The sequence below is a fragment of the Macroventuria anomochaeta genome (assembly GCF_010093625.1).
Source record: "Macroventuria anomochaeta strain CBS 525.71 unplaced genomic scaffold BU25scaffold_32, whole genome shotgun sequence".
Lineage (NCBI taxonomy): Eukaryota > Fungi > Ascomycota > Dothideomycetes > Pleosporales > Didymellaceae > Macroventuria > Macroventuria anomochaeta.
The window spans coordinates 325,808-349,985 of record NW_022985393.1 but is presented as its reverse complement, the minus strand read 5'-3'; the positions used below and the strand labels follow the sequence as shown (position 1 = coordinate 349,985).

Below are 24,178 nucleotides of genomic sequence, written 5' to 3'. Positions count from 1 at the left end.
ATTTGGAAATTCGTAGTCACTAAGGCGGCTGTAGCGCGACAGCGTCTCAACTCTTTGATAGCAGTGGCTTCACCATGTGGCGGAAGATCACGATCTTTGAGTATGCAATAGCTCGTTGGACTCATCAAAATAGCCTGAAAGTCGGCAAAGTCGCAATGTAGTTTTGACCCATACTCCTGAACGCCAGTGACGAATGAAAGCATATGCTCCTGAGGGGTATACCAGATTTAATCAACGGGCGCATGCTTGAAGAGGAAGGACACGCTCTCGCCATTGTGGGTACGTCTGCAGGCCTCGGCAAGCTATACAATTGTTAGACAATGATTCCTTATCAATCATCACATGTTCACTTACAGTCGGACTAATGTCGATCGTCTCAATGCGGTCGCAGATCTCCTTCTTCTCCTCGTGGGGCACTGTGTTAGTTACAACGATCTTCTTGAGTCTGCTGCCGTTCAGGGCCTCAATGGCAGTTCCACTCAAGATACCGTGAGTGACAATTGCGATAGCGTCCTTCGCCCCGCCCTGGTCGATTAAAACACTTGCGGCTTTGACAAGCGTACCGCAGGTATCAGCCATGTCATCGACGAGAATGGCGGTCTTGCCAGCTACCTCTCCAACAAGAGTCATTCTGGAGACCTCGTTCGGGCGAGTGCGCTCTTTGTGGATAAGCGCAAAGGGCAAGTTGAGACCATCAGCGATGGATGTCGCTCTGTACTATTGTTAGTCTTACAAGACCACAAATGGCACAGACAACATCCGGGGCCGCAGCTTCACCCCGTTCACTGTCGTCTGATGCAGTGGATGAGTTGCGCTCTCATTCAGGGTTGAAAAAGAGCATGTTTCACACGAGATTGCCTCGTGAGCAGGAGATCCTTACCTCTTTGCACCTCCGGCATCAGGACTGACAATGACACAGTTCTTTACATCCAAGTTCTCGCGGATCCATCTCAACGTGCTAGGCTCTGCGTAGAGGTTGTCCACGGGAACATTGAAGAAACCCTGAATTTGACTGGCGTGAAGATCCATAGTAATCACATGGTTGCAACCGGCAGTTTGAAGCATATTGGCCATCAGTTTGGCTGTGATGGGCGCACGAGACTTGTCCTTCTTGTCCTGGCGGGCGTAGGGGAAGTTCGGAAGAACGGCAGTGATCCGGCGTGCGGACGCAGTCTTGCATGCGTTGATCATGATCAAGAGCTCCATGAGAGCATCATTGATGTCGCCAGGTGGGGTAGATTGCAGGATGAATACTGTCGTACGATGAGCTACAGTAGATCCTCATGATCTGCGTGACAAAGCATACCATCCTCATCTCTGACAGATTCGCCAATAGTGACGGATGTTTCCTGATTCGAGTACTGGAGGACTAGGATTTTGGTGAGCTCAATACCGAGCCTATATTTAGTTGTTAGTATTGTCCTGAGGGATCAAAATGCTCGGAAATGAGCACAATCAGGCTAGCTCATGACCTTTCGTGAGTGCAAGTGAGAGCGGCAGCTGACATCCGTGGCACCAGAATAGCGTTTTGAACATGCTGTTGAGCACGAATGCAGCTGAGTCGATGCAAAACCAGCGTGCCAAGGAGCGCTTTGAATCGTTCGGAGAAGGCAGAACATACCTGTCAGCGACTAGTTGAGCAAGCTGAGGGTAGCTGTTGCCAGTGAGCAACTTAATGCTGTTTGTCGCCATGGTGATGATTTGTGGTGAGTGTGATGTTCTTTTCAATTATTGCGTGTCGTTTCTGTCGAAACTTTTCGAGGTGGCCTGTGCGCTCCGACCCCGCCAAGTCTCGGACCCCTGAATTGTGGTTGCGGAAGGGATGGCGAACAGCTCCACCACGTTCACTCGACCTGGGCTCGTTCTGGATCAAACTTTCGCCAACGAGAATAGCAGTGGCGACTACCGCAAAGCTGGACTTCTCCGGCTTTGCATTTCCTCGAGTACGATTTTACCCGACAGGCGTCCCGAGGCAGATTTCCCCTATGAAAAGTTCTGAAACACGACATCGGCCTATGGGTCTGGAAAAGTGATATTGAACGCCCAGAACAATCTGCTGCTTCGTTCTCCACGCCTCTGCTCTCGATGCGCACCGTGTGTACCCACACGCAAGCTGACATCCGGACAGCCCGTAGTTGCGCTCTGTGACGTCAGGATCGGAGGTCTTGTCGTGCTATTGATCCCACCGAACAGTCAGGGTGAGATGCGAATTGTGTTTGAGCTAGTTCACAGCGACCTTGGCTTGCCCCGCGCGTCTTTACACATCGGCCACTTTTTTTAAACGTCCCGATGCCGTTGAAACAGACTATAGGTGTAATTATATACCTCTAGTCTCACGATGACCTCAACTAGTACTTCCTTGTTCTTGGACCAGTTATTATCTCGAAAGGAGCGGGTACAGGTTGCCGACTAGCCTCGCCATCCTGTTCCGGCATTGCCTTCAACAGCCAAGTCGTTGCTGGTAATGCCGAGTCCCCAATCGTGGGTAACGACAAGTATCAGCTTGAAGGATCTTGCCTCCGACGAGACCAGCCAGTGGGAACGTGGAACCAGTGAGATAGTGCCCGGGTCAATTGTGGCTGGCAAGTCGGTCACCTTCTCATTTGTTTGAAACGTGGAGAATGCTTTGGTATGTGGAAATAGTCTCTGAATCTAAGGCCCCTGTGGAGCGGTATCCGATCTATGCTACATCATGTCGCGGTACTCCTGCCGTTTCTGGATTTAACCTGCCATACCTGAAACGCCCCAAGATGTTATCACCAGCAGCCTTGCAACAAAGAAGAATGTGAAGTACTGAAACGAAGTGCGACCCGGGTATCGGATGAAATCCAAAGAGAAGTGGAATGTCATGAACAAAGGCCGCGCTGTATCGAGTAAGGGCAAAGGTCAAGCCGGACCCATGAATAGTGGACAAGAAATGAAGCTGAAAGAATGATACAGGCCGTGATGATGTCGTAGAATGGTTTCGGAGGTTATGATCCAGTATTAGTGAAGCGCCAGATAAGGCCGGGTGACTTTGCTGTCGTAGTGTGAAGATGAAATGGAAGAGTGTCGTTCAATGAGTCGTGTCAGACTTAGCAGGTTTGCTCGCACATCTGGCCGATTGCTTTCTGGATGTCGGAGAATAGGTTGAGGACGTGGCCGTCAGCGTAAATCTTGATCGACTCCGTTTCTTTTCGTTCGGCACGGGAAGGGCTGTTCTCTGCTTTTACAGGGCTCCGGGGTGGGGTAGTCTCTGCGGCATCGCCACGCATTGTGGGGCTAAGTACCAGAGCTGCAGCAACGTGCTCAAGTAGCTTTTGCCGGAGGCGCAAGCGTCGATTCTCAGACTGCTCCAACTTGGCGATGAACTCGTCGATGGAGTTGTCTAGCTCTGCAAGAGCCTCTTCCTGCTTGAGAAGAGATTCGCGAGAGAAAATGACAGTCTCGCCGCGTTTCAGATTCGAGATCATGCGACTGTGAAGCTTCTGGCGTCCTGCCCGCAGAGACTTGTAGGTCTTGCGAAGATAGTCACAGCGTTCATCAAGTGCTCGAAGTTCCTGTGGTGATGTTAACACATGTACATGGAATGCCATTGGGGCGAAACTGACCCTGGACATTGAAGCCACGTCTCCCTTGTTTAGCACTTCGAAGTTTCCAGCTTGCTCGTAAGCTTGCTTGTGGAGTGTCTGTTGATCTGCGTCACTCATGCGCCTCGACGCCTCAAGCACTCGCATGCCTCGAGGAAGTGTCCAGTTGTCAGTTACCTGGTTAGCAGGGCCAACAGATTCTGAGCAAGTTCGGCTGTGGGATCTCTTGGCAGCACGATGAGTCGGACGACCACGGTCCGTGATCGAGGATTCTGACATATTCCGGCCGTGCGAGGAACCTTGTGTGGCAATAGGGTCTTGCTTCTCAACCCTTGGTGAATTGCGTGGCGACGCTGCCCGGAAAGAATGTGATACTGCGGAAGACGGAGTTGGCAGGAGAGCTCCAGTCTTTGGTGAGCGTCTGACATCAGCTGCGCTAAGAGGGGTACTTCCACCCGATGTAGCGGACGCTGGTGTTGCGAGTGGGGTCTTGCTCGATTTCGAGCTGAGCTTAAGAGGAGCTGGTGAACCCTTGCGTTCAATGGTAGGCGATTTAGGAGGTACCTCCGGCGGTGACGCGGGATTTACTGTCTTTGTCTTCAAAGCCGACTTTGCACCAGGGCTCAGAATTGGGGAAAGTGGCTGGCCAGTAATGCTGGGTGATTCTTGTGAGGCAGTGGGAGTCGCCTGCTGCGCCAGAACAGGCGAGGGTCCAGTGACACATGAGACCATTGCATCACCAAATGGGCCTGTTCTCCAGTTCGTGCCTGGGGCACTGTAGGACCTCTCATGACCGAAGTTCTCATGTGATGGCCTGCGGAGGGGCGGCCTCCCTGGAATTGTAGCTTTGGGCCTGTTAGTGGTGGCAACTGAAAGTGGTTCGAACGGTGCTTACGAGAGTCAACAGGCATCTCTTGCACCGTTGTCATGGTGCCCGATAGTTCAGGGACACTGACTTTTCTCCTCCTTGACATTGAGCCTGCACGTTGCCAGAACGGTACAGTCTCTGGAAGAACAGCAGTATCACTGAGTGATGTACCAGAGCGGCCAACAGATAAAGCAGCCAGCTTATCAGACGACGATCCTACAGGACTTTTCGACGATGGCCAGAGTTGATATCTGGAGGCAGCCTGAGGCAGGTTGGTGGTGGAAGGGCTTTTGAGCAGAGGCGCACTTAGCACATTCGAGTCTCTGGTAGCCTGAAGGTCTCTTAGCGAACAGGACCGACGAGGTAGATGGTAATTCATCGGGAGAAGTTATATGCTTTTGGGCACGTACGTTCATACTGTAGGATGTTTCTTGAGTTATATAAACGGATGTCTTAACAGCATCAGGCCGTATGCAGCTGGCGATGTGTGTCATGATCGTTGTTTGAAGTTCCCTTGGCTTACTGTCTGAAGTACAAGGTAGATGAGACTCGGAAAGCGGGTTTGTCAAACGTAAGGGCGTTCCCTGCATGGTATCTGGCAAAAGGCAATGCGGCGCCTTAAGTGTGGCACCTCCAAACTGCCATTGATACATGCAACGACGAGGAACCCCCTGCTACGGCGAAGTACCTTAACAGCGGTGCGTCTAGGCTGTCGGAGGCGCATCCTGATTTGGCCATGGCGAGCTTTGGTGTGAAACGTGAGCCTAACCTCCCGTGTCTGGCGACTTCTGGGGAACGTCGAGGGCTATAACATCAGAAATAAGGACTAGATCTGCACATTGCGCATCACGGCACCTTCCTAGCAAGCCCACTTTTGGAATGTTCCCATACGGATGGCGCGCTTTTGATGAGATGCATGGTGTTGGTCTGCAGGACTGGGTAGCGAGCACCAGCGCCGTTGAGTCCCGCTCTAGCGCGTCATGTCGCTGATGGGCGAGCACATGACGCAGCAGAGTTCAATCACAATTCCTAACAGCACCGGCGTTCTGAACGGCGGGTTGCTCATCAGTGACGGAGGAAGCCAGCTAAACCGGTTAATCGCATGCTTCAACCCAGCAGCACGTGGGTGGGTAGGCGGAAGGAGCACAGCTCATCGTGAGGTTGGTTTCACCTTTCAAAATAGGCGAGCCGGAGAAAGGATGTCCACAAGGCGGTTCCCGCAAGCCCGTTGTATTCTCCTGAAGTCGTTGAGATGATAGTTGACTGAGCGTTGGCGATATTGCAGATTTGTGCACGATGTTCTCAGGGGTCATTGCGTGAGCAGGAATCAGGAAGGCCGAAGCGAGCAGCTCAGGCTGACTCCGGCTCTTATCCGCATATGCCACGCGAGGAAGGCCCCAAGAAACAAGGTTGAAGTGCGGCACAGCTGAACCTCAGAACTTTGTAGCGCGACCTTCGGAGTGACCTTAGTCTTTCTTGGGAGTCGTCCGGACTCTGCGATCGCTATCTCACTGCAGGCAGGAGGCCATTCCGCGCAATTCATTACCATCAGCGGGGTTAAAACAGAGCTGGCCAGGGTCTGAGGTTCCCTAGCCATTCCCCTGCGCCTGTTACAAAGCAGCCACGCACCCATGTTTACCGCTATACCAGGTTGCAGATCAGGCACAGAGGACCTGCATCGCCTCTATCACATCGTCTTTCGCAACCATAGCAAGGGCTGTTTGAAAAGTAACCGAAGAAGAGACCTTTCCCAGCGCAGACGGCATATTCCGTTTCGCTTAAGCCCATGTGGCGGCCTGCCTCGGGGCTGCCACGTTTGAGGTTGCTCCAGACGGCGTGGATCCATCTATGAAGAAGGGCAGGCTCTCGTAAGTAGAGCTCCTCTTGTGCTGCCTGACATCGGGGCCTCTGTTGCACTTCCAGCTTCCCTGCTTTCAACGAAACTTTTTCACGATACCAATATAGGAGCTTGACAGGCAAGACCCAGGTCGCTCAAGACAGTCGCGTGGGATAAGACTCGCCAAGCTTTCTCTAGTACCCATCCCATGCCATTTCTGTTTCTTGCAGCAGTCTGCTCGTTCATCACACAAAATGCACACTAATCTACATCTGCAGTGGCTCAAAGGTGACGAGTATCAACCGAGGAAGCACTTTGTCCTGCCCCTTTTACAAGCCATTGACTGGAACTGAAAATCCTTCGAAACGTGCTTGCAGAAGGAGTAGGCCTGGTTTGTAGCTGCCCGAGCCGTTTCATGATGCCATCCCTGTCTATGTGGCTTGTCGAGGAACGTTCGAAGCAAACATCTGGATCGTCCGGAACACTCCTTAGAACGCTTCGGATTGGTCAGAAGTTCGATGCTTGTCAAGTCGACCTTCCATTATGAAGGCAATGAGCTACACAGTCAAACATCTTGCTGAAGAAGTTCGATGTATAACACGTCGGCAATGCTTTCCACCTGCAAGTCATGATCCAAAGTCACGCCAAGCGACGCGGTGACGAGCCAGGGAGCAGCAGCACGAGCCGCCTCCCAACCCCGAATCATTCGATACGGCCCACATACGGCTACCTTCTTTCCTGATCCTTTCTTGAGAGCTGTTGCGCGCTTACTTCTTCTTGCAGCACAGATATTCGTATGCGGCAACGCGCTCCGAAAGCAGGTAATTTGGCTTGGTTCGATAGTCTCTTTAGGTCTGCGGGGAGGCCTATGTGCGAATCGTCGCAAGCACACACTAGATTTGTCGGTGTAAACTGTCTTGATCCTTCGACAATTGTTGACTGACCGGAAAGGTAGCCATGTCCGCCTTCAAGATTTTGTGGACGAACTTTGGAGGTTGCGCTCTCACAGAACACGTTCGCCTTATCAGCTTTGATTTCCACTCAATCAAAGTGCGACATATTCGAGTTGTGACATTGCTCAGCTGCATTCAGTCGGGCCGTCATCACTTACATCTTCTGTATTATAGACCAGGGTTGCCCTTCGGCCACGTCTACCTGCATTTGCTTGACATAACATGTAGGAGAGATACATACTAAACCCAAGCTCAGCGGGCAGATCAGCTCTTCAAATGATCGGATTCTTGCAAGCGATAAGGTGCTGACACGGGTGCGGCGCGCTCCATCTTCACTCAGGCACCTATGCATCGATTTGCAAGGCATAGTGAAATCTCTAACATCGTCACTGCATCGACAGAAACAATACGCAAGACTGCAGCCGATAATCTGCATTCATCTGCGCATATGAGCGTACCGGCCTACCTTCTCAGGCTGCATCCGCACTGTGTGCTTGCTTCGAACCTGGTCATCAGGACTATACTTCGACAACTATATCGTACGATTCACCTACTAATATGTGGGTTACCGAAACTTGCCGATCCTCCTCTCCCCACATAATCATCAGCAGCCAAATCCCGAAATCTCACTTCTGCACCAGCTCTTATAGCAACCCTGTAAAAAGAGTCGTGCAGAGGTGGTCTCTAGGAGCCTGTGATAAGCTCAATGGCGGACCGCTCGGTACTGTGTGCTGTGGTATCCGGCGTAAGTAGTGTAGGTGGGTCTGCAAAGCAAGGGTGTTTGGCAGTACTTTTGAGCTGAATTGAGCTCAGCTTGGTCATACTTTACATACATATCCCAGTACTTTGTGTGACCGCCTTTAACATCAATAGCTGCCTGGCAGCAATCCTTCATAGTACCTATGATCTCTCTAAGGTCCTCAGGGGTAATTGAGTCCCAGTCCTCCTATACAATACCCCTGAGTTGATCATAGGTAGCAAGCACGTCAGAATAGTAAGCCTCTATATGATCCTTCATCCTGCCAAATTACCTCAATTGGATTGAGATTTGGTGAGAACGGGAGCCAGTAAATAGGTGTTGTGCTTCGCTCTTGGAGCTCATTAAGGGTGTATCCTGCTGCGTGGCCCAGCGCCCCATCCTGCATAAATTGAAGGTGAGGATTAAGGGTTAACCAGCCATGAACAAGTGGTACTATCCTCTCACAGTACCTCTCCAAGTTAATAGTATTCCACTCCTCATCCCAGAAGAGGCGATGCCCTTTCGTTTCACCAGGAAAACAACCCCAGAACATCCACCCACGCCTTCCTGGCATCTTATCTATCACATAAGTAAGATCAAGCTCCTCTCCAAGCTTCCTTGTTACTCATCTGCTGTAATGCCTCCCTCCGGTTATTAAGGTCTTGTCACTCCACAAGATCATCCACCACTGCCAAGACTCCTAGTTGACAGGCTGATCAGCCCACTCAAGGCGAATCTTCATGGTATCATCAGTAAGAGGTGGCTTAGCAAGGGCAGCTTGACGTGTATAACCTCTGCTTTGTAATGCCTAACGCATCACATCCTGTAACACTCCCCATGCCTCAAAAGGGCCATGTACAAGCTGAAAGTAGCTCATCTGACGCGTGGATCGTAAGTATTGAATGTATACCTCAAGCTCGTAAACTTGGGCATTTACGAGCGTTGATGGGCGATCGCTGCGCCTCTTATGTGTTACCTGGTTCGAGGAGAAATTGTGACGATGACGTGTAAATAGAGTAGTGGATAGGTAAGCGTTACATTATATACAAACTAGGTGAAGATCAATCTCATTCTGTCACTAGGGGATGTCTGTGTCATCCGCAGACATCCCTGTTGTGCTGGACCTACCTACACTACTTACGCCAGATACTACAGTATGTCACTGTGCAGGTAGAGTAGTCCACGTTGACAGCAGCGTCTGGAAGAGGGGTAGCATTGCAACTGTCACTGGTCAGACAGTTTTCAACAGTCTACCCGTCTCTCCCGCCATTACCTGCGTCACGTCTATCACGTCTTTCGCACTATCTCGGAATTTCGCCGAGGACTGACGTAGTCTGTGTTCAGCACACGAAAATTCATTACGGGAGACGAGTGAGGAGCTCATCATTACTCATCTATCACCTGCCATACAGTACTGCATGCTGCCCCAACATAGCATGTTCCATGCTAGGACTAGTTCGCTCAACGGGACACCTTCTTTGCGACCATTGAGCCATTCAGTCTCCCAGAAGGTCCTCCGTCTGCACCGACTACAATGTCCCGAGATCCGCAAGCAATATCGATAAGGTAGGGACCAGGTCTCGAGAAAGATGCAATACCACCAGTTCTTCACACAGTTCACCGGAAAGCTGATTACATCGAAACGGCTTTCAGACACAGTGCTTACATCAACGACATGATGACTTCACCGGATCTAAACCCGATCTCTCCACCTTGATAAACTTTCGTCACTGATCTTCAGAGATTGACAGCATAGAGTTCAGCCAGCACTGTCGCAATGAATCGCCTTTATGCGAGGCAGTGTCGAACGAATCAATTGCATAGCTTGGAGAGAAGGAGGCCGTCCGTTCTCACTTCCTTTGCGGCTGAGCACGTAACAGTCTCGATAGCAGTCTCGACGACTTCTTAGCCATCACTCGGAGAAGACGACCCAAGTTCACCGGCTTTTTTTTTTGCCTATTTAGGAGAGAGTTCAAATCTCATACTGTAACTTAACGGATTCAGACTAGCTCAGCAAAACATTGTAGCTTCTAGAGCTGCTGACTGGGCGTGCGCTACGGTTGCCTCACTTCTGGCTGTTACACCCTCATTCACTGGTTTCGTGACATAACATACCTCACCTTCGACCGCCCTTATTGACAAGAAGCCATGTTAGGCTTTTCTAAGGTTGTCTGGTACGCTTAGGCAGCATCGCAAATAATCAGGCATGGATACCTCACTTCCACTTTACCTTCGGCTGACACAACCCTTTCGACTAAGTCTGCAACACGCTAACCCTCTCATCTGCTAGTCTCGTCGAGGAGAAGCCACATTCATGATCTACCGAACTTCTCCAGAAGTATCACAAAGCACCGCTCACGATCTACCATACATGCGCCACAAGTAACCGTCCAGCCCTTGTATACTTCATCGTCGAGATCTATAGTATAGCAGATCAGACCTCATACGATACGAGTACCAAAGAAGGGCAGATTCCTGATGCACAATGCAGCTCTTCAGCCACGGATCCATGCGCCGATTCAGTCAGCACTTCTCGGATACTCTCTCCGGTTCGAAAACGGCTAGTGTGTTATAGCGCAGTGAATGGCTTGTGAGGCATTCACTCATGCGCAATTTGCGAACTTTATGGCGACCAGCTTCAAGTAACATCTCTGACGCGTTTCGGCAATGGCGGCAGCTACCGCACGGCAAGGTGATCTGTTCACCAATGGCGACTGCAGGGAACACAGAGTGCGTGGCGGTCATACTTGGGACACACCCTCCCAGCTGGGATGATGTATACACAATTGGGGACATGAGTTAAGACTGCACGTGGTAATCGAGTGCTGCGGCTCGTAGATCCCGCTTTACATATAGTACACCCAGGCTTATCAAAACATTGTTACAACTTTTTTACATATGTGTACATGTCTGGGCTACCGGATGGAGTGTGGGAAACGTGAGGCGGTCTTAGATGCTTTACGACCGAGATGTCACCAACTCTTAGTACACCCAGGCCCTTTACACTTCAGCTCCAGATCCAGAATCACTTGCTCGCGTGACCACCTTCAGTCAAGCCACTACCTCAGCCTAGAACATCAACCGCAGTGTGTTTCACACGTGATCTTGCGCTACATCAGTTTCCTGATATAGCAAACACGTACGAGATCGAGCGAGACTATCGCAGCTCGACGCCCAGCCTCTCGACCAGCAGTTCCCTGAGTCTTTCATGCAGCTCGTTCGTCTCTTCGTTGGTGAGTGTGCGCTCCAAGCTGCGGTAGTTGATGCGGTAGCACATGCTCTTGCGTCCAGTCTTAGGGTGCTCGAACTCATCTACGAGACGGACGTCTTCGACAAGATCGCCGCAGACTTCTCGCGCAATCTCCATCACGTCGTTTTCGTGGAAGAAGGGGGTGGTGGGTGCCGGCGCCGCCGGCGGCACGATGGTGCTAGTTGCAGAATCTGAGGATGTTGTTGCCGGTGGTTGATTACTGCTCGACGCCCCCGCGCCCGCACCACCCGCCGCGCTCTTCTTAGCCTGCAGCCAGAAACTCACGTCCTTGAAACACGCGGGGTACTTGCTGAACGGGACGAACGTCTTGATTGGCCCCGCCTCACTGAACTGGCTCAGGAACCTCGAGTCATTGGACCAGAAAAGCCGAATGTCGGGGATAGAATAAAGCAGCATGGCGATGCGCTCCAGTCCAAGGCCGAACGCCCAACCCACTCGGTCAGGGACGGATGCGTTGTTGAGGATCGGCTGGGACACAATGCCCGACCCCAGGACTTCGAGCCATTCGCCCTGCCACCAGACCTCGAGTTCCCAGGACGGAGAGGTGAAGGGGAAGTATGCTTCTACCCAGCGGATTTTCAGGGGTTCGGAGGATGTGTCTGGAGTGCCTGTGGCGGATTTCGCGGCGTTGAAGATGGTGATTACCATGTCTTCTAGACTGCGCTTCAGATGTGCGGCGATAGCCTCAACCTCTTCTGCTGAGTGGGTTGCTTGGAGAGGGTTGCGCTCAGCGTGGATAGTTGGGTTCGGGTCTTCGACTACGACATTGTGTTTTGGGATCTTCTCGACGTCGGCCCAGATGATCTCTGCGAGGGATTTTCCTTCCTTTGCGGCTTGAGCGCGGTCCCATGTGCGTGCTCCTTCCATTTGATGGAACGCGGGGTAGTGGGAACGGTCGATTGCATCGCGACGGTAGACGTCCGCGCTGATAAGGTAGCCTTCTGATTCGTTTGCGCGGAAGGTGTCGGCTTGGTGGGCGGAGGTGTGGGTGCGTAATACTGTCTCTTTGTTCAGATAATAGGTGTCCGTTCGGTTTCGGCCAACATGGTCGGTAGGGAAGCCTAGAGAGTCGAAGTTCTGAACTGTGGAAACGATGGGGAAGAGGTCGTTGTGCGCTTTGTAGCCAGGGAAGCGGGACTCGATGAGTTTGCGGGTGATGGTGAGTGGGTGGTCTGGCTGGAGGTGCAGCCTTCGGGGTATGGCGTCAAGTATTGAGGACGGTGTGTTCATCCATTCGTCAGTCTTGTAGGTCCTTCCCTCGACAACGACTTCTCTTGGTGATGCTGGCCGCTTTTAGAAGTTTGTCATGAAGCATTGTCTTGACAGCAACATATGAACAAAGGACTTGAAATGGAGATGTGTAGCGTGAATTGCAAAGGCACAGAAGAAGACCGGAGACAGAAAATGACCGAGAAAGGGTAACAACATGGACGTGAACACGTCGGATGTTTGGTGCCGAAAGAGTATCACATGACAGCTCACTCACCAGAAGAATTGCATCTTATCGACTGCAGCCATGGCCGAGGACTCAATGGTGACGTCCGTATCCGCAGGGCCGCATTTGGATTCACCTGGCGACACAGCACCCTCGATAGCCCGGCTATATGCATTTTCTCGATGAGCAACTGCTGTTGAAGTTGCACTGTCGTGCGCCCGGAAAACAGCAGCAAGCAGCACGCGAGTCTCTCGCCAAGCGCGGATGCATGCCTGCAGGACCGCCTGTTCGGCTATATCCTTGCGCGTTATTAGCTGCACGTTTTTCCGGATGACGTGAATCGCTCGGCTGCACAACAACCACCGAGCTCTGCATTCGTTCTCAAATCTTCGTAGGATATATCTATTGGTTAAGGTCGCAGAGCCCGTAGTAAGCTATATGCAGTATTTGCGCAGGTTCTTTGCACAATGTTAGCCCTCAAAACGCAAAGAAGTAGCCCGGAGGTGAAGAAGAGCGAGGATGTGGTGAACAAACCTGTGCATTATCCGTTCTGGTTTGGAGGGAGCGCGAGTTGTTGTGCGACGCTGTTTACACATCCGCTGGACCTTGGTAAGCTGCAGCTGTCTCACTCAATGGACGAAGACTAACAATTGCGCAGTCAAGGTATCTATCATCAGCAACTTCACGTATGACGTCTAACTCACAATTCCAGGTCCGGTTACAAACACAATCAGTCAGTGGAGTCAAGCTGAACATGTCGCAAATGTTCGCCCACATTGCAAAGACCGACGGCATAGGCGGTCTTTATCGCGGTGTACGCATCCCAACCCACAATGGCTCCAGTCCACTCTGACATTGCTTCTAGCTCTCCGCCGCCCAACTCCGCCAAATCACCTACTCCATGACCCGCTTCGGCGTCTACGAATCCCTCAAAGACCGCTTCACCACCTCCGACACAAAACCCTCCTTCCTGACTCTCGTAGGCATGGCCTCCATATCCGGCTTCCTGGGCGGCTTCGCCGGCAACCCGGGCGACATCCTGAATGTGCGGATGCAGCACGACTCCGCGCTGCCCCCAGAAAAACGCCGTAACTACAAACACGCTTTAAATGGCGTTGTGAGAATGACACGCGAAGAAGGCGTAGCCAGTCTGTGGAAAGGCGTATGGCCCAACAGCGCGCGCGCAGTGCTCATGACGGTCGGCCAGCTCGCGACCTACGACGGCTTCAAGGGCGTGCTGCTAAACTACACGCCCCTGCAAGACAACCTGACAACGCATTTCACAGCGTCGTTCCTCGCCGGGTTCGTGGCAACGACGATATGCAGTCCCGTCGACGTGATCAAGACGCGGGTGATGAGTTCGCACGTCAAGGAAGGCTTGGTCAAGCTCATCACCGATACCACGAGGCAGGAGGGCCTGAGATGGATGTTCAAGGGCTGGGTGCCGAGTTTTATCAGGGTGGGGCCGCATACGGTGTTGACGTTTTTGTTTTTGGAACAACATAAGAAGTACCACAGACAGTTTAAGGGGCTGGAATAGGCGCAGCCATGTCGAATGTGGAAGAGAGGAAGACGACAAAAGCAGCGAGGTTTTGTTTTCGAGTATATCGTTGTATACCAGTGCGCACGTGCGCATGTCGCATATGCTGGCGTTTTGGCGAGATCAGGGTGTATAGTTGTTGGGTCGCGTAGACGGACATATGCAAATAAATACCTCAAATCGATATAAGTTCGAGACGTCACAGGGATGAGAGGAAAAAAGAACTCGACGATCGTAGGGGTATTGAATAGTGTTGTAGAAACAACGAATGCTATGTTGTAGTGAATTACTAAGGATCTTGCATCCAAAACGACGCCGTTCAAGAGCCCGTCCTAACAAGCAAAAGGCTCTTGAAGCCTGTACCACCAACGCCGTTGCATGCACGCTTCATCCTGCCCAAATGCTACCTTTAACGCCTAGTCAAACAATAAAGAAACTTCGAGCCATCGCTCAGTGCATAAACTCCACCGGCGGCCTTGCAGTACCAACGTTCCGCCCCATGGCCTTCTCCGTCGCGATCGGGCCCTCGACGCCTTCCATCGCGTCCGGTGTAAGCAGCTCCGGAGTTTCCGTTGTGTCCTCGACCGAAATAGCAGGCAACTGCGGCGAGTCACCGTGATCCTCTGGATGATACACGACCACCGTGCTGCCCGTCCGCCGCCTCGTAATGGGAGAGATGCCCGAGTCTGACACTGGCGAATTCACATCATTCGGCCTCGCATGCAGCTTTGCCAGCGCCTCGGCTAGATCCTCCGGATGCACAACCTTGTTCGGCGCATCCTCATCGCGCATCTCCCACCCCATGGGCGGACTCGGCGGCGGACTGATAAAAAACAGCTTATCGCTCTTCGGAAGCGGCAAGTGCTGATCAGACGGGTTCATGGGCGTGTTGATCCCGAAGTAGACACGGATGCGGTACCCCATTAATGTCTCGCCGTCCAGCGTCTGCCGGATCGTGATGGCGTCGGATGTGTTGAAGAAGGAGACCACGATGCGTTTGAAGGATTTTAGTGGCGCCCAGGTGTGCACTTTTGCATGTGCGTCGATAGTTTGCCGGATTTCTGTGAGCGTGGCGGGTTGGAAGATCTTGGGCGCGAGGAGGTTCTGGGATGGGTGTTAGTTGTGTTTGGTGTGAAGTTTGGAGATGGACGTACTGTGATGATCAGGGTGTTTGAAGGCGGCGACGGCTCGACGAGGGGCGGCAGATCTGAGAGGTCGAGGGAAAGTGGCGATTTGCTTCCTGATGATGCGCGCGAGCGCGATGGTGATGGTAAGGTAACCTGCATGTTTGCGGCTGCGATTATGTGTGTGTGGAGAGCAGAGGTTCTGTGTGGTGAGTCGCTGTGGGGAGTGGAAGAGCGAGGCAGACACGATTAGAGTCTTATATCAAGCGTGCAGCGGCGTGGAGACGTTCCAGCTTCCGCATCCGTCATGCAGTCGAGTTGCTTCTGCTTGGGGGCAGTGCAAGTCAATGCCAAGGCCTTACCAGAGCATCCGAATTCTGGAACCACCCGCGGACGACTCCGAAATTCTAGCACTTAGTCCGTCTTCTTGTCTGGGCTGTCTTGCACAGCCCGGCAGCACTTTTGCTGACAGCCCAACACTGTATGTGTTGTTGCGTTTAGGAGCTGTGTCGGCCGACGCGTGGCGAAGTTGGCAGCGCAAGTGGCCGAGACACGGACGCAGTTGCAACAGCATTGCCTTGTTGAGCAGACTGGTCACGGACGCACAACTCAGCCTCGCAACGTAGTCGACAACTGCTCGGAGCACCCGCGTATGATCCCTCGTTTGAGCAATGTCTGAAGTCACTAGTCTACGCCGGCTTACCCCGGATGGTATTGCACGCACTACACCACCGGCACAGTTGAATACGTCTTCTTGTTTGCATCTTGTCCACTGGGCAGGCTGATTTAGTCCTCAGTGATCAACAACATGAAATTGTGCCGTGTGCATGCCCATCGTTGCATGCGAGGATACGCTGCAGTACGGTGATGGCAACCTCCTTACTAACTGAAGACCCATCAGGCACATTCTGAACATAGCCATAGGCGCTCTTCGCATACTCGTTTAGAGCATGTCTTTTTCAGGTAAGTCACAACAGAGTCGCTTTACCAAAGCCATTAATAAAACACCATTTCAAGCAAGTGCTGAAATCGAGCGACTGGTTGTAGAGAAGCTTGTTTGTGAGGCTGTCTTCAACTTGTGCAACTCGTGACTGCGACGCTCACGATAGTCACGCCGTGTCTCGTGAGTGTCTCCAGTACCTTGAACGCCCTCACGATCGACACTCTACCACGTTGCCCGGATGCATACATCCCGCACGATCATGGCCACATTTTTTGGTGAAAGACATCTTGTAATGATCAAAGACATGACCAAAGACGAGTTTTCAAGACTCGCATGATGAGTTTCAGTACCTTACTCTTGCTATGTCAAAGGCTCGGGTAGGTATGCCGACAGTTTGACAAGACGAAAACGAGACGTAAAAGGTTGGAAGAGTCCAGAGTGATTGTACTCCGTCCGCGTTCAAGGGATGACAAGAGGTTCGAGTTGTTGGCGAGTGAAAGGAGATGTGGCTGAGAGCGGCGCACGGTCCCCTGCTGCTCCGCGCATTGAGCTCTCTCACCTCAAAGAATCTCGAGCATCAGTCAACCGCATCCCAGCTGCACCCCACATACCCACTTACACGTCGCTCTCCACCTCCAGCCGCAGTCGCGTCGACACTCTGCCACCTCCTGAACAGCCCACCTTACCGAGTCAACGCGTCAACACCTGCCCGCGATGGATTACGACACAGAGGGCGGCGCAATAAACGTGCGCTTCCTGCAGGTACACCGCCCGCTCTGTCAACACCAGTGGAAGTCAAAGGACTAACATGGTCATGTGCAGGCCGACAACCAGCGCGCCCAGTTCATCGTGCAAAACTTCAACCTCGAGACCGCCAACTCGCTGCGGCGAGTGATGCTTGCGGAGATCCCTACACTTGCCATCGATGTCGTCGAGGTCCTCGACAACACCTCTGTGCTCGCCGACGAGTTTGTTTGCCACCGTCTTGGTCTCATTCCCCTATCTTCGAGAGGCGTCGACGATCTGCTATACTCGCGCGACTGCGACTGCGAAGGCTACTGCGACAACTGTTCAGTCGTTTTGACACTGAACGCAAAATGCACAGGCAGCGAGATTATGAAGGTGTATGCGCGGGATCTGGTGATTGAAAGCAACAGGCCAAACGACGAGGTGGGGCGACCAGTCATTGTGGATCCTGAGGGCACAGGGAGCTGCATCGTGAAGCTGCGGAGAGGGCAGGCTATTCACATGCGCTGTATTGCAAAGAAGGGTATTGCAAAGGAACACGCAAAATGGGCGCCATCTTCGGCGATAGGCTTCGAGTACGACCCGGCGAACAAGCTGCATCACCTGGACTACTGGCATGAAGAGGATGCGGATGCTGAGTGGTATGTCGATATTTCTACACTGGCCAAGTTTGCGCATACTGACGAAGTAAAGGCCCAAAGATCAAGACCGCATCAACCTCGACGGCGGCCCAGCCAACCCCGACGAACCCTTCAACTACAACGCAGTCCCAAACCGCTTCTTCTACGACGTCGAGACAGTAGGCGGCCTAGACCCAGATCAGATTGTCACAAGAGGCATCTCAACACTACAGACGAAACTGGCGGAGGTCATTCGCGAGCTGTCTGGAGGCGCAGGACCAGATGGTGCAGGCTTCGAGGGCGCGCAAAGCCCAACGATGAACGGAGGCTATAGCGGTGGACCGGAGGCCGGATACACAACACCTGGTTACGGCGGCGCGAGTCAGTGGGGAGGCGCAGGCGGTGCGCAGGGCGGCACGACACCTTACGGTGCGACGCCTTATGGAGGGTCAGGCTGGTAGATGGCCGTTGTATAACATTGCATGGGTGGCGTTCAAAAGATGTACAGCTGACGATGTGCAGGCTGAAAGATTTGGAGAAGATGAATTATGGAGAGTAAGTCTGAGCAACGCACCTATATCGAAAGATTGAATGAACATGTGGGAACTCAAGTAATTGCCAAACACAAGTCAATATACACAGAATAATGCTTCTGAGTGGTCGTTGAAGCTCATTCGTCGTCCGAGAAAGCAAGCCAACTTCGCATCTTCGACGATTACAGCATTATCTCGGTCACTTCTTCAACCCACTTAACGCGATGTTCCTTGATACGACGCGCTAGCGACCGACCGACCCGCCTGCGATCTGATCCAGTGATTGGCTCGCTTATGACTAAGCACTTGCACCAGTGAATCGAAATTGAACTCCAAAAGTTCTGTCGTCTCCAGCACGACCAGCCTACTAACGTTGCAGCACATCGCCGTCCCGCGCCACCGCCGTCAAGATGAAGCTCAACATCTCCTACCCCAACAATGGCTCGCAGAAGCTCATCGAAATCGAAGACGAGCGCAAGCTCCGTGTCTTCATGGACCGCCGTATGGGTCAGGAAGTCCCCGGCGACAGCGTCGGCGACGAGTTCAAGGGCTATATCTTCCGCATCACCGGCGGAAACGACAAGCAGGGCTTCCCAATGAAGCAGGGTGTCATGCACCCCACCCGTGTCCGCCTGCTGCTCGCTGACGGTCACTCGTGCTACCGCGCCCGCCGCTCTGGTGAGCGCAAGCGCAAGTCGGTCCGCGGCTGCATCGTCGCCATGGACCTGTCTGTCCTTGCCCTCTCCATCGTCAAGAAGGGCGATGCCGATGTCCCTGGCCTCACCGACGTCGTGCACCCCAAGCGCCTCGGTCCCAAGCGCGCAACCAAGATCCGCCGCTTCTTCGGTCTCAGCAAGGAAGATGATGTGAGTTCTCTCATAGCTTCTTCGCCAGCCGGTGCCCCCCTGCCCAATTGCGAGCGTCAGCGAGCAATTGTGGCAGTGACCGGCTGAGTCTGAGCTACACGTTAGGTCAAAATACAGGTATACTAATGGAGCGTAACTAGGTCCGTAAGTTCGTCATCCGCCGCGAAGTCCAGCCCAAGAAGGAGGGCGCGAAGCCCTACACCAAGGCCCCCAAGATCCAGCGCCTTGTCACTCCCCAGCGTCTGCAGCACAAGCGCCACCGTATCGCACTCAAGCGCCGCCGCGCGGAGGCTTCCAAGGATGCCGCCGTACGTTCCCCCATCTCTACATACACAATCGTACTATACAGAGTACTAATACTTTGCAGAACGAGTACGCTCAGATCCTGTCCAAGCGCATCTCCGAGGCCAAGGCCGAGACCGCCGAGGCCCGCAAGAGGCGTGCGTCTTCCATGCGCCACTAGATTTCTTCTTGACGGTGTCATGATATATGATGAAAAGTCGTGAATGTTTACTTTGGCGTCGGCACGAGAACAGGGTGCAGGCTTCGTGCTTCTGGAAGCGCACTACGGGCTCCGGGATTTTAGGCACGGGCGTCTCATACCCACTGACTGCACAAGGCAGTTGTCTTCAATGATACAATTGCATTACTTCACGATCTGAACCACTCTTTACGCATGTGCTGCACCCTGTGCTATTGTTAAAGCATAACAATAACTTTGTGCCTATCTACAGTGCGAACTTGCCCTGTCGCTCTTGAACACCTACCGAATAACAGCACCCTCCCTCTCCACCCCATGCAACTCCTCAAGAATATCACTCCCCCCAAGCAGCCCGGTCGACCCACCCAACAGCCCACCACTCCCATGTCCACCCCGTCCCCCCGTCCAAATCTCATGGAACCTAACCGCCATATCACTAGCCGCAACAACGAGACATCCCTCCTCAACGCCTCGTCGGTTCCACAGTCCATCCTCGCCCCTCGCCCTCTCTCCATCCGTCTCCTCGTCATCAGGCGTACTCATAGGCCCACCCGGATACGCGACCGCACACAGCGCCCGATTCTCGTCCCACCACGGCACAGCAACGACCTGCTCGCAACTCGGCCACGCAAACACCGCAATGCGATACGGATGCTCTGGCTGCGCAAAGCCGAACGTAGCCGCGATCTCACGTCTTGTCTGGCTCCATACGAGACTTGTGACTTGCGCAGCACAATCGATGGTCGCGAGACAAGTGCCCGAGCGCGTGTGGTAGAAGTGAATGCAGCGATCATTCGAGCCACCGCCAATCGCAACAAGACCGCGATGCCAGGGGCAGAAGGCCATTGCTTTGACAGCGGCGTTGAGAGTCCATTTGTGTTTTGCTGCTGTGTGGGGAAGATGAAGTACTGGACCTGAGCGGTTGGTGACAGTGTAGATGGACTCACCGGCTGGACCTGCGCGGACGTTGAGGGTTGCTGAGATGGTTGCGCTGGTCTCCGACTGGAGTACGCGTTTGGTCTCGAAGAGGTAGCAGTTGTTGTCGTTGCCCCCACTGGCGAACATGTCGCCGGCTGCAGACCACGCCAGTCCGCAGATCTGCTGAGTGTGGATGGTCATGCGTGCGAGCAGTGTCATGGCTCCATGCCAGCCGAATAGCGCACACTGGGTTGCCGATGGCCACTCGACACTGTAGAAGTAGATGTGTCCGACCTCATCCCTAATGAGTAACTCCTCCGTAGATACAGCGATCGCCCTGTCGCGCAGTGATGGTCGCTGCACGGTAGTAGGTCTGAACGAAACGCATGACACCGGCTTCGGTTGTGTGGCATCGAACCTTGGTTCTGAATCAAAGGGGCTCCAGAGTACGATACGGCCGTCTGCTCGCCCTACAGCGAGGATCGCATGCCCACCTTGGTTGGAAGAGAAGTCGAGAGAAGTGATGTGTTGGGAATTTGACGCTGCATTAGTAGGAATAGAGTTCAATGATTCGGGAGTGTTGACACCATCTCGCTCAGACCAGAGATGCACAAAGTTCCCAAGGCCTACTGCGAGACATCTGGCGGTGTGAGAGTACGCAAGCAATGTGCAGTAGTAGTCGTCTCGCAATTGAGGTGCATCGAGGACTGTACGCTAATGTCAACATAGTTAAACTTTCTCTGGTGTGGTTGCGACATATCTGAAGGGTAGGATCGGCACAGGTCTTCGGGTCTTCTGGTGTGATCGTCGAGGAGCTCGAGGGATTTGTTAGCAATCAGCCTCACGAAAGTTTGGTAGACCACAAAACGAACGTGGTTTGACACCATCTTGGGCCCATGCACTATCCCTCCAGATATGTGGTTTGTGTGGCGGCGTGTTGTTGTGTGTCGCGCCAGGGCGACTAGACTGTGATGGCGAATGTTGTAGAATACGATCTGTTTGATCGACATCGAGAGCTAGTGCAAGACGTCTTTCATACGCTTCAAGTTCAGCTTCGGGATCCGCTCGATCGAGGAAACTGGATGTGTAAAGAGGCGCAATAGTACCACTTCCAAGCATGCCTCCATTGCCCGTAGAGACCGCCGCTACTGTATCGCTCACAGCGGATGGTCCACCCACGTTCCAGACAGCGCCCGCACTAATCTGGCGTGCAGCGGTAACCAAAGAACTGCTTCTTAGTCTCAGATTTGGACTTCGTACACCTCCGCCAGACCTTCCGGCGAGGACAGTATGAGCTTCTCTCAAGCCTCGAAGTTCAGCATTCAGGCGGTCACTCCTGCGCACTCGACGGCCAAAAGGATCACCGCCCGCGCGGTGGCCACGTTGGGAGATCTGTTCACGCTCGATTGGTTTGTTCAGCTCAAAGCTCTCGCGTGTGACTGCGGGTGGGCGACGGCAATGGATAAAGCGATCCGGTGTACTCGTTTGAGACTTGCGTGGGGGCGATAGTAAGCCACCGCGCGAAGCCCACTGACTTGGACGCAAAGGTGAGCTCGCACATCGAGTGGACAGTCGACCAAGCTTCATAGGCGAGTCGAACTCATTAGGAAATCGATCGGTATCACGCTCGATATCGGCACCGATCTCAACCGGAGTCGTTGGCGGAGTTGCGTATTTGGCGACGAGTGCGTCTATGGAGCTGTCAGACGAGCTGCGGTAGCTCCTTCTCTGTTTTCTGTGAATGTGTCTATCCTGAGGGCTTCTCGAAAAGTCAAGCGAAGGTACGGTAAGAGGCTTTGCAGTGTTAGAATTATCGATAGAAGCAGGTAAAGAGCGATTGGTCGAGCGAGCGACGTTGAGTGACCGTCGAGGAGATGGTCGATCGAACAACGATATATTTCGCTTCACAGGCGAGTCGTCCGTCAAATCTGGTGAAGTAGGATCGCACGTGGGCGACAGGACTTCGGGTATCGAAAGCGCACCCAGTTGAGCTGCAAACTTTGATTTCGTAGGGGATGGTGGGGGAGTGAAGAAGGGTTCCTCGAGCTCATGGTCAATGTGCCGAAAGAACAAACAGCTTCGACTTTTGCGAGGTGATCCAGGGGTCCTGGGTGACGACCAGCCTTCTGTGCTGATGGTTTTGGTTGGCGACAGGGGCGGTGTGGTGTAGCCGGATCCGGATGGAGTCGATTCATCGTCCGTGGCATACATCATGAGGAGTACTGCAGGTCAGTATTCGGGAAACTGGATGCCAGTTTCAGTTCATATCGAATAAAGCGACGTCCAGATGTACAGATAGTAGCGGAGAAGGGTGGTGTCACTGATTGAGGTGCCCTGATGGATGACCTGTCGTCGCGTGGTTAAGGCTGCTCGGTTAGTCGTAGAGAAACGATTGAGAGTCTTGTAGGATCTTGCGAATTCTAGGTTGTGGGTTGTTTTGGAAAGAGAACTGCCTTCCAGAAAGGTGGCGTGGGGGAAGGCGTGGTGGGGCACATGATTTCGCGCGGTCGCAATTCGAGGCAACCGCGTCCACAACACCTGCAGGAAGACGTGATGGCAAGTGTGAGTTGATGTTCGCAAAATACTTCTGGAGTCTGGGCTCATTCTTTGCAGCATGGGATCTCGCGTGGCTCGGGCTCTGTTGTCCGCTCAGAAGAGGCGCGACAGAAAGAGCAGCAGCAGATTGAAGCTTACAAGGACTTGTCTGATCTGGTCAATACCAAGGTTGGTCACTCTCGACTATCAGTCAGAACCGCGTCTAACCTGGTGTTTCACGATAGATAGCAGAGAAGCAATACACAGTCGAAGTCCTCGGTCTGGTTACGAAACTCTTGCATGAGAACCCTGAGTACTACACAATCTGGAACCACAGGAGACGGGTGTTAGTGGCACTGGTCACCGAAGAAACACAATCACCAGACGAATTATTGCAGGGCGATTTGCAACTGACGTTCGTGCTGCTACGCAAGTTTCCCAAATGCTATTGGATTTGGAATCAGAGGGACTGGCTGTTGCAAAAAGCAGAATCATTGCTGGGGGCAGATGCAGCACAAGAGCTCTGGGCGGGGGAGTTGCAATTGGTGAACAAGATGCTACATGCTGATAGCCGCAACTTCCATGCCTGGGGCTATCGACGTATCGTAGTCTCGAAGATTGAGCGGCTGGGCTCATCCACAACTGATTCTGCAGACACAAGCTCAAGCCTTGCGCAGTCTGAGTTCGACTACACGACCAAGATGATCAAGACCAACCTCTCCAACTTCTCTGCCTGGCACAACCGCAGCCAGCTGATTCCTCGGATCCTCCGCGAGCGCAATGCAGACGCAGAGGCACGCCGTGCATTCCTAGCATCAGAGCTGGGACTCATCTGCGAAGCCATTAACACCGATCCGTTCGATCAGTCCATTTGGTTCTACCATCAATATCTGATGTCGACCATCTCGCCATCGTGTCCTCCAAACGGTTTTGTTGTCGAGGACCTGACCAACGGCGAGCGGCAGAAGTACTACGAGAACGAGATGGAGTACATCAAAGAAATCTTGGAGGACGAGAGGGACTGCAAATGGATCTACGAGGGTCTGCTCGGCCTTGCAGAAGCGTATCTGGAGGTCGATGCGGGGACTGGCGCGGTCACAACGAAGGACATGAGGGCGTGGCTGGCGGAGTTGAAGCGTCTCGATGCGTTGCGGCGAGGTCGGTGGGAAGACCTGGAGAAGAGGCTGCAGCTGTGAATG

General features: G+C 53.0%; 10 protein-coding genes across 10 annotated transcripts; 4 read left to right on the top strand and 6 right to left on the bottom strand.

Moving 5' to 3' along the window:
* Window positions 1-110: 110 nt before the first annotated feature.
* BU25DRAFT_374652 (ribose-phosphate pyrophosphokinase 4) lies at window positions 111-1,706 on the bottom strand. The gene is made up of 5 exons (XM_033704068.1): window positions 1,622-1,706; window positions 1,307-1,398; window positions 881-1,253; window positions 355-712; window positions 111-302 (listed from the first exon to the last, which is right to left on the bottom strand). The coding sequence occupies exons 1-5, from the start codon at window positions 1,690-1,692 to the stop codon at window positions 228-230; spliced, it is 969 nt and encodes a 322-aa protein (XP_033558437.1). The 5' UTR covers window positions 1,693-1,706; the 3' UTR covers window positions 111-227.
* A 1,368-nt stretch (window positions 1,707-3,074) lies between these two features.
* Window positions 3,075-4,816, bottom strand: BU25DRAFT_433735 (uncharacterized protein; the record flags this gene model as incomplete). The annotated part of the gene is made up of 3 exons (XM_033708804.1): window positions 3,075-3,539; window positions 3,591-4,414; window positions 4,465-4,816. The coding sequence occupies 3 exons, from the start codon at window positions 4,814-4,816 to the stop codon at window positions 3,075-3,077; spliced, it is 1,641 nt and encodes a 546-aa protein (XP_033558436.1).
* Window positions 4,817-6,839: 2,023 nt separating this feature from the next.
* BU25DRAFT_424323 (uncharacterized protein) lies at window positions 6,840-7,826 on the bottom strand (the record flags this gene model as incomplete). Its single annotated transcript, XM_033708273.1, has 5 exons — window positions 6,840-7,167; window positions 7,386-7,438; window positions 7,469-7,571; window positions 7,686-7,750; window positions 7,782-7,826. 5 exons carry the CDS (start codon window positions 7,824-7,826, stop codon window positions 6,840-6,842), a joined length of 594 nt encoding a protein of 197 aa, XP_033558435.1.
* A 2,798-nt stretch (window positions 7,827-10,624) lies between these two features.
* Window positions 10,625-12,803, bottom strand: BU25DRAFT_413798 (phenylalanyl-tRNA synthetase mitochondrial precursor). Its single transcript, XM_033707126.1, has one exon. It carries the CDS (start codon window positions 12,465-12,467, stop codon window positions 11,124-11,126), a length of 1,344 nt encoding a protein of 447 aa, XP_033558434.1. The 5' UTR covers window positions 12,468-12,803; the 3' UTR covers window positions 10,625-11,123.
* Window positions 12,804-13,007: 204 nt separating this feature from the next.
* Window positions 13,008-14,431, top strand: BU25DRAFT_413796 (mitochondrial carrier). Its single transcript, XM_033707125.1, is given in 4 exon segments — window positions 13,008-13,281; window positions 13,298-13,300; window positions 13,383-13,486; window positions 13,538-14,431. The coding sequence occupies 4 exon segments, from the start codon at window positions 13,140-13,142 to the stop codon at window positions 14,210-14,212; spliced, it is 924 nt and encodes a 307-aa protein (XP_033558433.1). The 5' UTR covers window positions 13,008-13,139; the 3' UTR covers window positions 14,213-14,431.
* Window positions 14,432-14,457: 26 nt separating this feature from the next.
* Window positions 14,458-15,917, bottom strand: BU25DRAFT_413794 (Calcipressin-domain-containing protein). The gene is made up of 2 exons (XM_033707124.1): window positions 15,367-15,917; window positions 14,458-15,316 (listed from the first exon to the last, which is right to left on the bottom strand). Exons 1-2 carry the CDS (start codon window positions 15,496-15,498, stop codon window positions 14,663-14,665), a joined length of 786 nt encoding a protein of 261 aa, XP_033558432.1. The 5' UTR covers window positions 15,499-15,917; the 3' UTR covers window positions 14,458-14,662.
* A 1,076-nt stretch (window positions 15,918-16,993) lies between these two features.
* On the top strand, window positions 16,994-18,107 carry BU25DRAFT_348657 (insert subdomain of RNA polymerase alpha subunit; the record flags this gene model as incomplete). The annotated part of the gene is made up of 3 exons (XM_033703212.1): window positions 16,994-17,041; window positions 17,102-17,667; window positions 17,720-18,107. The coding sequence occupies 3 exons, from the start codon at window positions 16,994-16,996 to the stop codon at window positions 18,105-18,107; spliced, it is 1,002 nt and encodes a 333-aa protein (XP_033558431.1).
* A 418-nt stretch (window positions 18,108-18,525) lies between these two features.
* Window positions 18,526-19,700, top strand: BU25DRAFT_413793 (40S ribosomal protein S6-B). The gene is made up of 3 exons (XM_033707123.1): window positions 18,526-19,045; window positions 19,186-19,353; window positions 19,413-19,700. The coding sequence occupies exons 1-3, from the start codon at window positions 18,590-18,592 to the stop codon at window positions 19,506-19,508; spliced, it is 720 nt and encodes a 239-aa protein (XP_033558430.1). The 5' UTR covers window positions 18,526-18,589; the 3' UTR covers window positions 19,509-19,700.
* On the bottom strand, window positions 19,697-22,868 carry BU25DRAFT_450887 (WD40 repeat-like protein; the record flags this gene model as incomplete). The annotated part of the gene is made up of 3 exons (XM_033709723.1): window positions 21,317-22,868; window positions 19,813-21,151; window positions 19,697-19,733 (listed from the first exon to the last, which is right to left on the bottom strand). Exons 1-3 carry the CDS (start codon window positions 22,656-22,658, stop codon window positions 19,697-19,699), a joined length of 2,718 nt encoding a protein of 905 aa, XP_033558429.1. The 5' UTR covers window positions 22,659-22,868.
* Window positions 22,869-22,997: 129 nt separating this feature from the next.
* BU25DRAFT_461414 (protein prenylyltransferase) lies at window positions 22,998-24,175 on the top strand (the record flags this gene model as incomplete). The annotated part of the gene is made up of 3 exons (XM_033710440.1): window positions 22,998-23,006; window positions 23,058-23,168; window positions 23,225-24,175. The coding sequence occupies 3 exons, from the start codon at window positions 22,998-23,000 to the stop codon at window positions 24,173-24,175; spliced, it is 1,071 nt and encodes a 356-aa protein (XP_033558428.1).
* Window positions 24,176-24,178: the final 3 nt, after the last annotated feature.